Raw genomic sequence first — 17017 nt, 5'->3', positions numbered from 1 at the left:
GACCTGAGCCGAAGGCAGACGCTTAACGACTGAGCCACCCAGGCACCCCTATTATTATTATTTTTAAAGATTTTATTTATTTGACAGAGAGAGACACAGTGAGAGAGGGAACACAAGCAGGGGGAGTGGGAGAGGGAGAAGCAGGCTTCCCGCCGAGCAGGGAACCCGATGCGGGGCTCGATCCCAGGACCCTGGGATCATGACCTGAGCCGAAGGCAGACGCTTAACGACTGAGCCACCCCTATTATTATTATTTTTAAAGATTTTATTTATTTGACAGAGAGAGACACAGTGAGAGAGGGAACACAAGCAGGGGGAGTGGGAGAGGGAGAAGCAGGCTTCCCGCCGAGCAGGGAACCCAATGCGGGGCTCGATCCCAGGACCCTGGGATCATGACCTGAGCTGAAGGCAGACGCTTAACGACCGAGCCACCCAGGCGCCCCAGGATTCAAATTCAGATCAGTATGAATCCAAAGTCCCAGACCTGCCCCTCTGCTAATGGGGTAAGAAGAAAAGCTCTCCTCTTTCCCACCCCACCTCCTAGAATAGGAAGGGAGTCCAAGCCCCCAAGTTGACCCGCTAGTCACCTGCCTCATCTGTGGGGATGGGGCCACTGAAAAAAGTGGCCTCTCCTCTTGTCCCACTGAGACCCTCAGCCGGGGTCCAGGCTGCTGAGGGGTGGAGCTGGCCCAGGGCCCAGCCACAGTAATGGGAGAAGGTCAGTGTCTCGGGGAGATGAGGGAGGGGGTCAACAATCATCTAGCCCAGACGCACGTTACCTGTGACCACAAACTGTGCACAGAAATCCCAGGGGTCATGAGCTTCTGTGAGGGTGAAAAATCACAATTACAAATGGAGATAGCACACCACGTTTTGCTGGGACTCTAGCAGTGCCCAGGACAACGTCACAGACAGAAATCACAGGTACCTCTGCTGTGCAGAAATCTCCAAGTATCGCCGACAGCCATCACTACTTAAAAATTACTGTGGGTTCCAGACCTGCTGCTAGATCTTATTAGCGGGTTGATAAATAAGTGTGTGTATTGCTATGCCCCAAATATATATATATATATATATATAAAGATTTTAATTATTTGAAAGAGAGTGAGCGGGAGGGAGAGGGAGAGAGAATCTGAAGCTGACTCCGCCCTGAGCACAGAGCCCCCACATGAGGCTCGATCTCATGACCCTGAGATCATGACCTGAGCCGAAACCAAGAGTCAGACGCTTAACCTCCTGAGCCACCCAGGCGCCCTTATTTCATATTTTGGTAACTGTATTTCAGCATAACTGGTTGTCTTTCTAAGCTTGTGTAATTTATTCCTGTAAAAACCATATTCTGAGGAGGGCCCAGGGGCTCCGCCAGATGGCCAGCAACAGGTCCATGACCCGAAGAGAGGCCCCAATCTAGTCCCAGACCCTCCTCTTCCGAGGCGGCAACCAAAGCCCCGGGTGGTACAGCACAGTAGACGCTGTATGGAGGCCGAGGAGGGGGCCTGTTTCGTTGGTGGATGGAGCTCTTTGGATCCTTTGACTTTGGAAGGAGGCAGCTACCCCCAGCTCTCCGTCGCCGCCGCTTGGTTGGGGCCCTGACCCATGAGGCCTCAGCCCCACCAGGCTGCAGGACACTCCCACAGTGTCTTTGGGCGTCCTGGGGGCAGAGGGAGCTACACAGTGTTGTTCAGAGCTCGCGCTGTCTCTCCCAAGCCTCAGTCTGCTGGTGCAGGAAATGGAGAGACCAACCCTTGCCTGGGATACTCGGCCACCAGGCACCAGGGCTGCCAAACAGCAGCCCAAATCCCCGCAGGTTCCCAGAGAGAGGCGGGAGCTGAGGAGACAAGCTGCTTCTGGCCAACTTCTTGGAAGAGGTGGCCTTTCACTTGGACTTTAACGAATCCAGAATGGCGGGAGAAATTCCAGGCTGAGGGGAAAGAAATGCCCCCACAGAGGGTCGGTCCCACAGGCAGGGCTGTTCCTTGACCAGAGAGAGCCAGGGAAGGTGCGGGAAGCAGCGACACAGGGGGCTGGAAAGTGCGTTGGCCATGTGCAGAGAGCCTTGAATGCTGCGTTTAAAGGTTTAGACCTGCTCTGTCTGACAATGTAACTAGAGCCGTATGGGCCTATTTACATTTAAATTAATTAAAATTGAAAATCCAGTTCCCCAGTCGTATTAGCCATGCTTCCAGTGTTCACAGCCCTGTGTGGTTGGTGGCTCCTGGACAGGACAGGGCATATGGAAAGCGTTTCCACCACTGCAGAAAGCCGGGGGGCAGTGCTGGTTTGGCCTCCGTCCGGGAGACTGTCAGGTTCTGCTAAGGTCTCTGAGCAGAAGAGGGGCCGGCAGAGGCCCAGGGGCTCGGCTGGGCTGAGCTTCAGGCAGATGTCCTGAGTGGACTTCCAGTGTGGCCACGCCACTCTCTCGTGTCAGACGGAGGCAGTGAGGGGGGGCCTGCGCTGGGGTCTCGGGCGCTAAAGTGCTGTGCGGCCGTGGGAGGGTCACCAGCCCAGGTGGCTCTCTGCGGGTCCCCAGCAGCGTTGGAGGGGTGTGGGGGGGGATGGGGCGACAGGGTGGGGGAGAAGGGGATGGGGTTGCTGTGATGGGAGGGTGCCCCCCGCTCACACAGCCCTCTGCTCACAGGTACGTGGCCATCGTCCACCCCTTCCGGCCGCGGCTCTCGGCCCCCCACACCAGAGCGGTGATTGTGGGCATCTGGCTGCTGGCCCTGGCCCTTGCCTTCCCCCAGTGCTTCTACTCCACCGTCACCACGGACCAGGGCGCCACCAAGTGTGCGGTGGTCTGGCCCGAAGACAACGGCAGCAAGATGCTCCTTCTGTAAGGCCCACGGGGTGCGGGGCATGAGTGTGTGCGCACACATGTGTGTGCACGTGCACACACCTGAGAATGTCCGTGCTTGTGCGTATGCACACGGGTGTGCACGTGCATCCGCGAGGGCGTTTGGGATGACGTGAGTCCGTGCATATACCAAGGGACACTTAGCACTTCCCAAGAGGCTTTACACACGTGAAGCCATTCGATTCTCCTAACGCCGTGGGGCGTGCATGTCTGAGTATTCCCATTCTCAGATGAGGAAACCAGAGACTAGAAACGAAGTAATACGCCCAAGGTCCCACGGCTGGTAGGTTACGGTAACGCCAGGGCTTAAATCTGGGCAGCGCCGCTTCAGAGCGCCCCACTTCCGCGCCACCCGGGCACTCAGATCAGGACGGGTATGTCCTTAGATGAGGATATGCATAGGGCGCTACCGTGCGGCCAGGCTGCCCCCATTTATGTCTGTGTGCGTGTGTGTGTGTGTGAGTCCGGGGCCATGTTCATGGAAGTGTGTGCACACAGGTGTGTGGAAATGTGGGGGGCGGGGGGAGGTTGGGGGGAGGGCACTGTACATGCTCCTGCCACAGAGGGTCAGGGTATTGAGGTGGAAAGGGCAGGTGACAGAGCCTAGGATGTTTTGCCTGCCTCAAGCTGAGTGGGCGCTGTGGGCCGGGGGACCAGGCAGAAGAACTCAGACATGGGCCAGCCACTGTGCGACCCTGGGTAAGTCCTTTTCCTTTCCGGGCCTCGGTTTGCTACGTGCTGGCTTCCGGATGCCCATGCGCGGCTTGGTCGTTTAGCAGAGGGTAAAGAATTGGTTGAGGCTTGGGAGGCTTGCCCTTACCTTCCCGTCTCCAGACAGACAGACGCAGCTACAGACTATATATATATGTAATCTGTCTAATGCATATGTACATAGATATATCATATACACACATATGACTCAGGAAGAAAATATCCCAATTGTGAATATTGGTGAGAATGGACTTAGTAATTTTACTTCCTCCTTTGTGTTTAATGGCATTTTAAATGTTAAACAAATGTATTATGTGGTTAACTTTTTCCTTCCTATTTATTTCCTTTTTTGGAAATAAATGCGAAGTTGAAGGAACTCCCCCAAAATGTTTTGAGAATCAGAGAATCCTAAAGCCCCAAAGAATTTCAGATACCCCCAAGAATCTTGGAATGATTGACTCTCAAAATCTGTCTCCTGCAGCCTGGAGGACCCTTCCTAGACCCTTTGGCTCCTCTCCCGGATGGGGATTAGTTAGAGCACTTGCCCGGGGGCGGGGGGGGGGCGGCTGTGAGCCCGCGTGAGACCCGTCTGTGAGCCATTAGCGCCGCGCCTGGCCCAGAACGGGCACCCATATGCGGTAGTTTAAGCCGCGGACAAAGGAGAGCAAACCTGGAGGGGGCCGATCTCGTCCCGCAGACGCCCAGCGGCCCGAGGCGGGAGGAGGTGCCTGCTTTGCGCGCAGGGCTGCCAGGTCACCTTGGCAACACAGCCCCCGCCCCCGGCCCCGCCCCCTTAAACACCCCTCCCCCCAACGTCCACCGCCACACCGGCTCCATCTGCCCCGAGCACCGGCCAGAAGGGGGCCTCGCCGTGGCCTTCAGTGCTACGGAAGAAGCCTGAGAAGCCCGGTCCCGGAGACGGATGCGTTTTGAGGGCGGGCCCTGCCTACGGTCTCTGCCCTCCCTCTGCACCCCACCCTGCTCCGAAGGTCTCGCGACTCCAAGGCCAGTGTCCGTGGAGGGAAGGCTCGGGGAGGCGTGGAGAGCAGACTATTTTGTGGACTGACCACTGGGGGGCAGTGTTTCTCCACCTTACCACAGGCCTTTCTCCTTGAGAGGGGGACCGGTAATAACTCTGGGGACCCCGCACCGGCTCTGTGGGGATGGTGAGTTCCAACCCTGATTCAGGCACCAAGGGAAAACAGGAGCGCAGACGTGAGCTAGGAAGGCGATGCTTTGGTGTGACCTAGAATTCTACGAGGATTTGGGGAAAGCCTGGTTTATGTGTGCAAATGTGTTATTTGCTCTTGGTAGAGGAACTGAGATTTAAATTGGGGGCTGCATCCTCACAGGCTCCCATCCTGGGTGTGTAGGCATCCGATGAGATTACAGACGCCGCATCCAGGAAAATGCACATAGACCCTCCAAAATCAAAATACATTTAAAAAGCCCAGACTCTGGGAGGAGGCAGTCCTGATTTTTGGTGGACCCCAGATGATCCCCAGGGCTCCTTGGAGCTCCCTTCAGCGTAGGAACCTAGCCCAGAGTGAACTCCTATCCTGAACCGTGTCCCAAGGAAAGAATGAGGCAAAATCGAGACGTCACTCATACTTGGGAAGGATCTTAGGGATTACCTCCTCGTTTTACAAAAGGGGAAACTGAGACCGGGGGAGAGGTCACACTTGCCCGAGGTCACATTCTGAAGGGAGAGTCTGAACAAAAACTCAGTTCTGACTTCACAGAGCTGGCCTTCAGTGGTAGGGAAATCGTCTGAGTGTTGATTAAATCTCTAGAGCTATTTCATATGTCACAGAATTTCTGCACCTCTCTGAACCTCAGTTTCCCCCTCCAGACACTGAGGCAGGTAGCCCTGCTGACCCTCAAGGTCTATCGAGCTCAGACACTCTGTGTGTGACCTTACAGTGAAGGTAAAGTGAGAGGGGCCTGGCATTCGCTGTTCCCCCCTGCCCTTACCTGCACCACACAGGGGTCTAGGATGAGGATCCCGGGGTCTAGGAGCACCCATCCCCCCAAACCTTTTGTAATTAGCCTATTTGCTCAAAGAGCGAGCAAGCAGAATTCTAAACACAGGCTTTAGGGAAGACATTTGCTGGAGCCACCTGCTCCCCCTCTCTGGGTGGCAGCACCTCTCGAAAAGGAGCCCAGCAAGGCTGGCCCACAGGTCATGAGAGTGGGGGCCTTGGGAACACTTCACCCCTCCTAGAAAAAGGTCATGTGCCAGGGCCCCGGGTCTCGGGCCCATTCCCGAGGTGCCCCCACCTGGGCCCTGTCGGAGAAGAGCTGCAGTGTCACTCAGGAGAACGAACATCTCCTTTACATCATCTTTCCAGAAGGAAAAGAAACTGCTCCACACAGCCCAGGGTGCCCTCCACGGGGATTAGATGAGTGAGCATCAGTGTGTTCTGGGCCGCTTGCTCAAAGGTGGGGTGAGAGAAAGCCTGCTGACGTGAGCCGCGTTCCCAACCAAGCGCTGATGGGCAGGAAGAGATGATCAGTATCTTGTACAGTGTGGTACTGTTACTACTGGCCTGTTCCCTGCTAGGGATGTCGGGGCAGGACGGAACCGTATCAGCTCCTGAAAATCTACCTCTCCAGACAGACAGACGCAGCTACAGACTATATATACATGTAATCTGTCTAATGCATATGTACATAGATATATACACCCATATGACTCAGGAAGAAAATATCCCAATTGTGAATATTGGTGAGAATGGAATTAGTAATTTTACTTCCTCCTTTGTGTTTAATGGCATTTTAAATGTTAAACAAATGTATTATTTGGTTAACTTTTTCCTTCCTATTTATTTCCTTTTTTGGTAGCGTTTGTCTATCACCTGGAGGATCGCAGAGACAAAGCGGGTATCCCTTTTGCAGCAGGGAAAGCCCTCTTTGGGCATATATGCTAGCCAATGTTGTCCTTTTTTTTTTTCTTTAAGTTAAATCAAGGCCTTGGGAGGTGGCCCGGGGTGGCCGGCCGGAGCTGGCTCAGGAGCGCGCGCGGGCCAGGGGGACTGAGGGCTGGCGGATGCCGAAGTCGCTCCCGGCCGTCCCGTGCCCAGGCCCTTGGCTTTCCCTCCAGGTACCACCTCGTGGTGATCGCCCTCATCTACGTGCTGCCTCTCGTGGTGATGCTCCTCGCCTACAGTGTCATCGGCCTCACGCTCTGGAGACGCGAGGTTCCCAGGCACCAGGTGCACTGCGCCAGCCTGCGCCACCTGCGGGCCAAGAGGAAGGTGGGCGCCGGGGACGGGGCTCGGCGGGGGCGGGGGCGGCTCGGGCCCCGCCCCGGGCCCCGCCCTTCCGGGCTCGAAGCCCGCCCCTACGGCGGCGCCGTTGAGGACCGGATCCACCCTAACTTGCACTTGTCCCAAGTCCCAGACCAGAGTCCGAGTTCATTCTTCCTAAGACGACAGAGTTGCCTTTGGCCCTTGGCCAAATGCGAAGTTAAAGGAACTCCCCCAAAATGTTTTGAGAATCAGAGAATCCTAAAGCCCCAAAGAATTTCAGATACCCCCAAGAATCTTAGAATGATTGACTCTCAAAATCTTAGACTTTCTGAATAATCGGAGTGTTGAATTTAAGAAGCCCCACAGAACTACTACGAGAGGCTCCTATTTAGAATCACAAGAGAATTCTCAAATGCTGGAACTGCAGACCTCCAATCCGAGATCAGGGAGACTGGATTGGAGTCCAGCAGCACCCAGTCTGCCTTCAATTTCCAACCCAAGTGCCAGTGTCCACCCCTCCTCCCCGCCATTCAGGGCCCCCCAAGGTCCTGATACAGCATTCTATGATTCAGACCTCCTCCACTGTCTCCTAGTCAAAGCTTATCTTTGCCGTGGCCCTTCCTGTTAGGCGTCCAGGGAAGGTAATGGTTAATCCCATCATGTATCAGGTCACTGTCTTGGCTTCAGGTCTACTATTGGGCATTTTTCATAGGACAATTCAGGGAGGTAGTCAGATATGGGACACTGTCTGAGTGTCCCTCCTCGTGAAGAGCTGGTCTCCACTTGCCATCGCTGGCTTGCCCTCCATTCCTCGTGGGGTACTGGGCCAGTTTAGGAGGGCCTGCAGAGACCAGGCTTGAGGGGGGAAGATCAGGGAGCTGGCTCCTGGGCAGAGGCTGGGATGCCCGACTAGAGTCTCACTACCTGTGGTTATAGAAGGGCTATGGCAGACACAGATCCCAGGGAGAGGGGCACCTGAGAACCCATAGTTAGCATAGGGGATCCCCCAAGGATGGGGTTAGGAGCTCACCCGCTCTCCAGGGAGGGGAGCTGCTCTGAACGAAGGGGTCTGGGACACCTGCTAGATGAGGTGGCCTCCGAGCTGGGCTTCAAGGAGTGAGGACTCGACAGAAAGAACAGCAGTGTGGGCAGAGGTGCAAGGCCCAGCAGTCAAGGCTGCTTATGCTCCAAGGGGCTGAGGGCTTCCATGAGGGGTGCCCTGCCACCACCCTTGGAGGATTGGGGTGTGGTGCTTCCAGGCTGAGGTGTGACCTGAGCCTCTCCCGGCCCAGTTCGTGAAGACCATGGTGCTGGTGGTGGTGACGTTTGCCATCTGCTGGCTGCCCTACCACTTCTACTTCATCCTGGGCAGCTTCCAGGAGGACATCTACTACCACAAGTTCATCCAGCAGGTGTACCTGGCGCTCTTCTGGCTGGCCATGAGCTCCACCATGTACAATCCCATCATCTACTGCTGCCTCAACCACAGGTGAGTCCTCATCCCAGCCGCCCTCTCCTCAGCCCTCAGGAACCCTTGGCTTGGCCCCTGCACAGTGTGAGCCTGTGCCTCCCACCCCCGCACGGGATTGCTGTCCTCACACTGAGCCCACAGCACAGTCCTCAAGCCAGGCCTCTCCTCCCCAAACCCTTGTCCTGTTGCCCAGGCCACAGTTCTCCCCGTCCATCTGCTCCTGCTCTCTCTTCAGGGGCTACATCTGGGACCAAGAGAAGAGAGAAGGGAGGGACAGAGAGGTGGAGGGAGGAGGAGAGTCAGAGAGAGGCCGCAGGGCGGACAGAGAGGGAGAAAGGAAGGAGCCAGTAAAGGAGGGTGGGACTTCCTCTGTCGTGACACTTTTAAGAGCTTCCCGTAATGAGACGTTTCCTTGAGCCAGGTGACCACTCCAACCCCAGCAGTATGAAGCACTCAGCTGGGGGGGCCCAGGGCCAAGACTGCTCCCTGGGGAGATCAGAGGGCATTTCCTGCCGCCAGGGGGGATTTCTGGGGCCGCTGAGGAGTGACCTTGGCAGAGACAGCCAGGAAGGAACCAAGTTCTCACTCCTCCCTCAGACACACCTGGTTGCCCCACCCCATACTTCTGGTGAATCAGAGTCCCCCAGAGGAGCTGGCGTTTGCTCTGGGGCACCTGGAGAGGTGGAAGGCCTCAGAAAACCCTGAAAGGGGGGTCAGGTAAGAGGAGATGAGAGGTGAACACTGAGTCCTGATCTCTACAAGACAGCCATGTGGGTAAGGTTGGCCGTGGGCCTCCGTGTTCATGCCTTTTATCACCTGCCTGCCCACGTGTCCAGGCCACTCATGATGCCATTAGGGTCCTTGTTGCCCAGATATCCCAGCCACCTGGGGCAGGCCAGGAGGAAGTGAGAGAACTGTGATTTTTTTTTTTTTTTTTTGAGTGTTTAATGGGTGCCAGAACCCTCCATTGTCTCCTGAGAGGTAAGAAGTAGATGATAGGAGGAAGGGAGGTGTCATCCCCATTTTACAGATGAGGAAACTGAGCCCCAGAAAGGAAGACTCCTAAACTCATACAGCAAGCAGTGGAGCCAGAATACCATAGATCTCCAAGGCCTGTAACCTTGGCCCACATCACACCTTTCTCTTGGTGCAGCTTCTAGGAGAACTTGGACTCAGGAACTGTCATAATCAGGGAGGGGCCCCCAGCACTCCATGTGTGTGCAATGGTCACTCTCCCATTACCCAGTGACACAGTCCCTGAGGGTCTGAGCAAGTCCCGAGGCTCTACTCATTTCTGAAATAACTTCAGAATCTTCAGTAGTTGGTGCCTTTAGCTCTAAAGCAGGACTGATGCTCCTGGCAGGAGGCTTCATTCATTCAGAACCTGTTCACAAGTGACTCCGTGTACCCGGCCTGTTCCAAGCCCCTGGGGTACCCCAGTGAACAAAAGCAATGGTTTCTTTCCTTGGGGAGCTGACATTCTAGTGGGGAGACAGACAATAAGCAAGTGTAAGGAGTGGATGAATCACATAGTGTATTAGGTGGTAAGTTCTACGGAAACAAGGAAAACCAGAGCTGGGGACGGGAGGACCAGAAATGCCAGGGGGAGGAGTGGGCACAGGGGTAGCAATTCTATAGCATGGCCAGGTTTGGCCTTATTGAGGATTCTTTTGAGCAAAGATGATTGAATGGGCCCTGCAGCTGTGTGGGGAAAGGCTCCAAGCAGAGGGAACAGCCAAGGCAAGGGTCCTGCGGTCATGATAAGGCCTTGGGCCAGGACTCTGCCACGAGGAGTCCAGTGGAGCTCTGAGTTGGGAGACACCTACGCTGACTTCCCTTTTAAAAGAATCCATCTGGCCGTGTGTTGGCACTGGACCACAGCGGCGGGGCAAGCAGAGAGGCAGGGGGTGGGGAGGCTGTTGCAGAGATGACGGTGAGAGGTGGGGAGGGGGTTCAGACGGGGGAGAGATGTGGTCAGAGTCGGACTATTACTAAGGTAGAGCCAACAGAACCTGACGGAGAGGAGGTGACATGTGTGAGAAGTCAAGGCTGACTCAAAGGTTCCAGGCCTGAGCAGCTGGAAGGACAGACTTGCCAGTTGTCAGGAACTGAGATGGGGACGCTGGCGAGTGGGGGGGGGGGGGGACATGCTGAGTGTGAGCAGGAGGGGCAGAGGCCATGAAGCTCCCACAGGAGAGGCGTTTGTTGGGCCACACCATCGAATATTGTAGAGCTGCAAGGTGAGGAACCGAAGTCAGGCCTGCTCTTCTGTAACATGGCACCCTGCGTCTCCTGGGAACAGACAAGCGGCTGTCACCCAGGGTCCCCTTGATCTCTGCTCCTCTCGGACAGGCCAGTGTTCTCTTTCTCACGGCCCATTTCCTCCACTGCCGTCTGCTTCCCCTTCTAATTTACCTTTAGTCCGGCCATGGGGAGAGCTACTTTTTAAGCAAATATACCAAAATGTAGTAGTTCTCTGTGCATGACTTCTTTCAGAGCAGCTCCCCCTTGGGAGAGCATCCTTACTCTGCCCAATACTGCCAAAGCCCAAACTTCTTAAGACTCCTCTAGAATATTCCTTTAGAAGCCAGTTAACAAGCCAAACAAGAAAATCTGTTATTTCTTTAGTTGTATTTGGTTTCTTTCTGTCTGTAATAACAAATGGTCTAATTAGGCTTAATCACCCACTTCAATCACTAGATTTAGCTCCAGATTCCTTCTGGGCGTTTCCAAAACTCAAATCCACTCAGGAACAGTGAACAGTGACAGACAGGGGTAAGAGGACGACTTTCCTTTGGAGGGGAGATCAGCTCCTGGAGGTGGGGGCAGTTCCCGGACTGTTCCCCTCACCCCTCTGCTCAAGGTGACCCTCCGTCTCCTAGGTTTCGCTCTGGATTCCGGCTTGCTTTCCCTTGCTGCCCGTGGGTCACACCGACTGAGGAAGATAAGATTGGGCTGACTCACACTCCATCCCTTTCTAGGAGGGTCAACAGGTGTCACACTAAAGAGACTTCTTTCATGGCTGGGGATACTGCCCCCTCTCAGGCTACCAATGGGCAGGCCAGGGGTCCCCAAGATGGGGTACCTACTGAACCCTGAAGCCTTGTGCCTGGCACCCTTGGAGGAGTAGCCAGTTGAGAGGTCCAGATCTAGAAGTTTGACCCATGCCCCAGGCTTCAGTACATCAATGGAAAAACAAGATGGGGCCAGGAGCTCTGCAAGTGGATGCTAACTCTAAGAGGGCCCAGCCGCCCCTCTGACAGGGCTTCACAGCAACAAGAGTCCAAGAAGAGAGTGTGAGCTAACACTTATCTCATCCAGGAGTCACAAACAGGGATGGCTTCCTGGGGCATACAACCTGATGAGTGCCTTCCAGCGTTGGGGTAACAGGCAACGGGGGGAAGAGGAGGGCGTACGCATGCAAAGGGGACAGCAGCTGACCAGCTCTGGACAAATGTCATGAGTTAATGGGTGCCCACCATTGTCAGATCTTATGGATCTTTCAAGACACGCCAGAAATCCAAATTTGTGAGACTTCCAGACTTGTTCCATTTGGCTCACATTTTTATAAATATTGGTTAGACCAAACAGAACACACCTGGGGACAGCACCCAACCATGGTACTGATTTATTATCAGGCTAAAGACACAGGGAGGGAGCTTCTTATTTTGCAAAGCCCATCACCTGTGAGTCGACCCCGGGCTTCTGTGCTTCGGCATCTAACTCAGACCCAGCTCAGTGCCCACCGTGGGTAAGAGTCAAAAGGAGCCGCGGCTGCGTTGCCTCGGACAAGTCCCTCTTACCCTCCGCCTCTTCTTCTCCCAGTGACAAAACTGCCTCACAGGGATGCTGGGAGGAAGACTGAAGTGAGGCCTCTAAACTAGCGTCAAGTGCTGAATAACCAGCAGGCATGATTCTTATCCCCGCCAAGCCAGCCGTGTTATGCGGACGCCTCCAGGACACGAGCAGCGGGGGTCACGCTCACTCTGGCAGTGGGCAGGGGGCGGGCAGGGAACGCCAAGCATCTCGACTCCCGGAGAGCTCTGGGCCTGGCCCGGTGCACCGCAAGGACACCCTTCTCCCTGACCGCCGCCTCACCCTCACCGCCACCTCACCGTGCGCCCCATTTGCCCCTCCAGAAGAACCACGTGACACTATAAATGTACGGCAAGAGGGGCGTCTGCCTTCGGCTCGGGTTATGATCCCAGGGTCCTGGGATCGAGCCCCGCATCGGGCTCCCTGCTCGGCGGGAAGCCTGCTTCTCCCTCTGCCCCTCACCCTGCTTGTGTTCCCTCTCTAGCTGTGTCTGTCAAATAAATAAATAAAATCTTAAAAAAAAAAAAAATTAAAAAAAAAAAAAGAATTCGTATTTTCAGGGCGCCTGGGTGGCTCAGTCGTTAAGCGTCTGCCTTCGGCTCAGGTCATGATCCCAGGGTCCTGGGATCGAGCCCCGCATCGGGCTCCCTGCTCGGCTGGAAGCCTGCTTCTCCCTCTCCCACTCCCCTGCTTGTGTTCCCTCTCTCGCTGTGTCTCTCTCTGTCAAATAAATAAATAAAATCTTATAAAAATTAAAAAAAAAAAAAGCACAGCAAGAGAGTTTAATGCTAGGTGTGATCCCCCCAGAGATCATGGTGCCCGATAAAGGGGCTCCGGCCTTAACCCGCCCAGGGCACGAGAGGCGGGCTGATGTGGTACCCACTGGCGGGCCATGGGGTGAATCAGCAGCCTCAGGGTTGAGGTGGGGCAGGGATGAAAGGGTCAGGTGAGGAGCGGTTTCCTACAGAAGGGATTCTTTTCAAAGGGGAGAGGAGGACCGTGCAGGCAACCTGCTCCCGGGGCTGCAGCAAGACGTCATCCGTGTTAGAGCAGGGTCTACACCCTCTGTTCCCTTGGAGTTGGCAGACAGTGATGAAGGGCGGGGTCTACCTGGGGACGGCGGTGGGGAAAGCCAATGTGCACTGTCCTCTCATTAAACCCAAACAGTCCGTGGGAGCCCAGAGGCCTTCCACCGCTTTGCCTTCCTAACGGTGCGGGGTTGAGACCCTGGGGCTGTGGCAGGGAGCTGGCCAGGCCGGTGCTGGAAAACAAGGACAGAGGCTAGCTCGGTGACACTGCAGAGAACAGAGAAGTGACGCTACTAAACGAAGGCTGGGGGCTGAAGCACTCTCCCCCCACCCCCCAGGATCCCCAGGGTATGGCCTCCCACCTTCTCCGGCCAACAAGCATCAACTCGGGGTCTTTGAATTGGTACAAAGTTTACTAGGTCATACAACGTGGCTCACAAAAGCAATGGGGAATTCCAACGAGGGCACTGTTTGTTGGTTTCGTTCCTTTTACCCAAATGGAGACAAGACATTTTCCCACAGAACTGCCCACCTCCCCCCACCCCCAAGACAGACAGAAGGCAAGACTGTCACAACGTGGCTCTGACCAGTTCCACGGACACACGATTCAGTGGCACGGACACGTCTCGATGGGAACCTCGGGACGCCAGACAGCAGTGGGGGCTGGGACGGGAGGAAGCCGCTAAGATGCCCCTGGGAGGAGGAGTCCCGGCAGTGTCTGCTGGTGATAATACATTTCACACGGGGTATGGGTCCCCAAGGACGGGCTGCGGAGGGCCCTAAGGCCTGTCAGATGGCGTGACTTTTCATCTCGGGCCAATAAATAACTCTGTCGGACGAATGCAGAAACTGGAAATGGGCGCCACTACACTTCACACGTGGGGAGCGGACGACCAGGTTGAAATCGGATCATGCAGAGCGGCAGGGCAGGCGAGGAGGGGCCGGAGTGGGGAGAGATTATCAACAGCACACGCTCTATTTTGTACCCTACGTTATGCGCCGGGAGTTGGCTCGCGGCCCCTCCCGCTGCGGCGGAGGCGGGCTCTGGCGCGGGCGGCTCCCGGCCCAGCTCGCTGGGAGGGACGGGGGTGGCCGCCCGCAGAGACGCGTGCTGGGGGGCAGCGGGCCGGGGGGCCAGTACCCCTAGCTGCTCGCCTCTTCCCGGAGCCGGACGCCCACTGCCGTGATGAGGGCAGCGCCCTTGCCGCTCCCGTCTTCGGACAGGAGGAAGGACACGTTACATTTTGGGGACAGTTCCTTCACGGTTTGGTACATGATTCCGGAGAAGCTGAGAAAGAACAACACACGGAGGAGGAGGGTCAGTGGAGAAGATGAGAAGAGATGCTGGGCCCGCGCGAGGACGCCGCAGGACCCTAACGACAGAGGATAAGCAAGACGGGAGGGGCTTCTTGGGAAGGGTTGCGGGGACACCGGATCTGCCGCCGATTCTACGACCCCAGTTTTCAGCATGGAGAAACAGCCGAGAATCCAAACAGATGTGACTGGACGGCTTATCGGGACGAGGGCAGGAATAACGCACAGACACACTCATCCCCCAAGCCCGAGGCGTCTGGGGGACCAGATACCGATTAGGGGACCAGGGCCTGGCCCCCTGAGATCCCCAGCCCATCACCAGCCACGGCCCAACACCTGGCCTCCGAGGCCAAGAGCGGCAGGCCCCCGGTGAGAGAGAATCTCTCAGTGACAGGTGACTCTAGGTTCCCACACCATGTGCTGACGGGGACACAGGGCCAGGCTGACGCAGCTCAGGGCAATGGAGGTGACACCACCCGCCCGCTGTGGCACCCCTGCCAGGGCCTGCCCCACACCTTCTATGCTACCTTCCAGTCCTGCCCGTGGCCATCAGCCCCTGAGGACGAGGACACTTGGCAGCTGAGCACTTGAGCATAGCTTCCAAATGACGGTGCGGGGATTAGGTAAGTGTGTATGCCTCCAAGACCTAGCTCTGAGCCACGGCAGTGTGCTGCCCCTGGTGACGAAGGGGACAGCTACGGAGGTGGGGGACAGGTGCAGATGGAGCAGGGCACTTGGCTCCTCTGCAGCCACGGCCGTGAGGTAAGCAGCGAATGCCTACGCTGATGTGGGTGAGGCTGCTTTTAAGGAGAGTGACATTATGGCCCAGTTTACCAGGGATGGTCCCAGTGTAATTATTAGTGCAGTCTCTTCACTGGCAAAACCATCCCAGTTTAGACAATAAGTAATAGGGTCACTCTATTCATAAGGGCTAAGCTTTGGGATATGTGGCCGATCAAAGGGCAGGTGGGGCCGAATATCCTCCTTCAGCACCGAGTGTCAGACCCTTGACCATAAGGAGCCCACTCCCCATCCCTCTTCCTACCTTGCAAGCCTCTTGAGAAACTGAGCAGGTGAACAAGACAAGGTGTCCTCCTCCCTCCGTCCTTCACTCCCTCTCCCCACTTACCAGACACAGCCTCCTGGCCGGGCTGCAGCTACCCAGGCGGATGAGTAAGGCCACAGTCGCCCTTCCCTCAGACTCTGCCTGACCTAAGGGGGCCCCAGGAGGAATGGGGAGAGGGACATCTACGCCACTGGTGTGAGCTGAACCAAGTGAAGCCACTCCTCTCCAAGGATCTCAGCTGAACTTCGAAGCAGCTCATCACCTGGTCCCAGAGAAGGCCCAGGCCCCAAACGCACAGCCTTTGGGTCAGCTGGGTCCCGGTGAGGAATTCTCCTGGTGCGACTCACTTCCTGCTGTCCCATAACCCATCAAGGGGCCTCGGCAGCCCAGGACGCCCTGCCCACGCAAGCAGAAGCCCCACTCACTGCGGATGGAGCTTGTAGAGTGTTCCATCCACGCCCACAGTCACGTTGAGGCGGTCCAGCCCTCTGTTCTCGCGGATCTTGTCCACCACGGCGGCCATGCCCGCACCGCACAGCTGCGCAGCCCTCTTGGACACCACCCCGCACACGGTCTTGACCAGGATGCTATCGTCACAGGTGCTGTTCAGGCCCAGCTGCTGCAGGATGGCCCGCACCTGGAGCAGCGCTAACCGGTCACTGCGGTGGACAAAAGCCAGAAGGCTGGATGAAGCGGGGCCCTGCAGAGCAGCCTGGGAGCCGACGCCGGGGGACCGGCCCAAACCACCGTACTTACCACGAGTGGGGTTGTGGGGGCTTCCTTCCTCCAAATCAACATTTATTTGTATTAATTTATTTCCTTTTAAAGACATTATTTTTCTTCAAGTAACCTCTACACCCAGCCTGGGGCTCGAACCCACAACCCTGAGATCAGGAGCTGCGTGCTGAGCCAGCCAGGCGCCCCAGCTTTTACGACCATTCTAAAAACAAGGTGGCTTTTGCTTTGGCAGAGCACGCTGCACCTCCTCTCACAGCTCACCAAGGAAGAGGGCAAAGGCCTTTGTCCAGGGAGGAAGCAATCACCGCACACAAGAAAACGGGAGGAAGGCAAAGCCACTTGCCGTGGGGCACACTTCCTGGGTGACCAAACAGCCCGATCCCAGGCTGCCTTTCAGATGAGTGCAGGTGGGACCAGACCTGTGGCTCTTGGCTCTAGTGGACTCAGCGCCCTTCAACACAGGTATCCGTGATGCACCTTTATCCTGAAATGGAGTCCATACACCTGACTTCCAAATATACATAATGCTCCAACATAAAGCATGAAGAAAAGGAAAATCTTTTATAATAAAATTATATGATTTCCGTATGTAGCTGCTCAGGGCCTACTACTCCAGAGGGTTAGAAACACCCTCACAGGGGTGCCTGGGTGGCTCAGTCATTAAGCGTCTGCCTTCGGCTCAGGTCACGATCCCAGGGTCCTGGGATTGAGCCCCGCGTCAGGCTCCCTACCCGGCAGGAAGCCTGCTTCTCCCTCTCCTACTCCCCC

General features: G+C 56.0%; 2 protein-coding genes across 2 annotated transcripts in view; one reads left to right on the top strand and one right to left on the bottom strand.

The window, feature by feature from the left end:
* The window catches only part of LOC118018945 (substance-K receptor), a 15424-nt gene extending 3257 nt beyond the window's left edge, over positions 1-12167 (top strand). Inside the window, exons 3-6 of the mRNA XM_035017716.1 lie at positions 2639-2833; positions 6669-6822; positions 8109-8305; positions 11170-12167. Of these exons, the coding sequence (XP_034873607.1) occupies positions 2639-2833; positions 6669-6822; positions 8109-8305; positions 11170-11386 (763 nt within the window). The 3' untranslated portion in view covers positions 11387-12167. The remainder of the gene's footprint in view (positions 1-2638; positions 2834-6668; positions 6823-8108; positions 8306-11169) is intronic.
* Positions 12168-13523: 1356 nt separating this feature from the next.
* LOC118018931 (hexokinase-1) overlaps positions 13524-17017 on the bottom strand; it is a 64032-nt gene continuing 60538 nt past the window's right edge. The window contains exons 17-18 of the mRNA XM_035017711.1: positions 15937-16170; positions 13524-14419 (exon numbers count right to left, since the gene is read on the bottom strand). Of these exons, the coding sequence (XP_034873602.1) occupies positions 14275-14419; positions 15937-16170 (379 nt within the window). The 3' untranslated portion in view covers positions 13524-14274. The remainder of the gene's footprint in view (positions 14420-15936; positions 16171-17017) is intronic.

The sequence above is a fragment of the Mirounga leonina genome, unplaced genomic scaffold (genome assembly GCF_011800145.1).
Source record: "Mirounga leonina isolate KUSES-001 unplaced genomic scaffold, KU_Mleo_1.0 Mir_107, whole genome shotgun sequence".
Taxonomy (NCBI): domain Eukaryota; kingdom Metazoa; phylum Chordata; class Mammalia; order Carnivora; family Phocidae; genus Mirounga; species Mirounga leonina.
The sequence above is the reverse complement of the archived record's forward strand: the minus strand, read 5'-3'. Positions and strand labels throughout refer to the sequence as shown.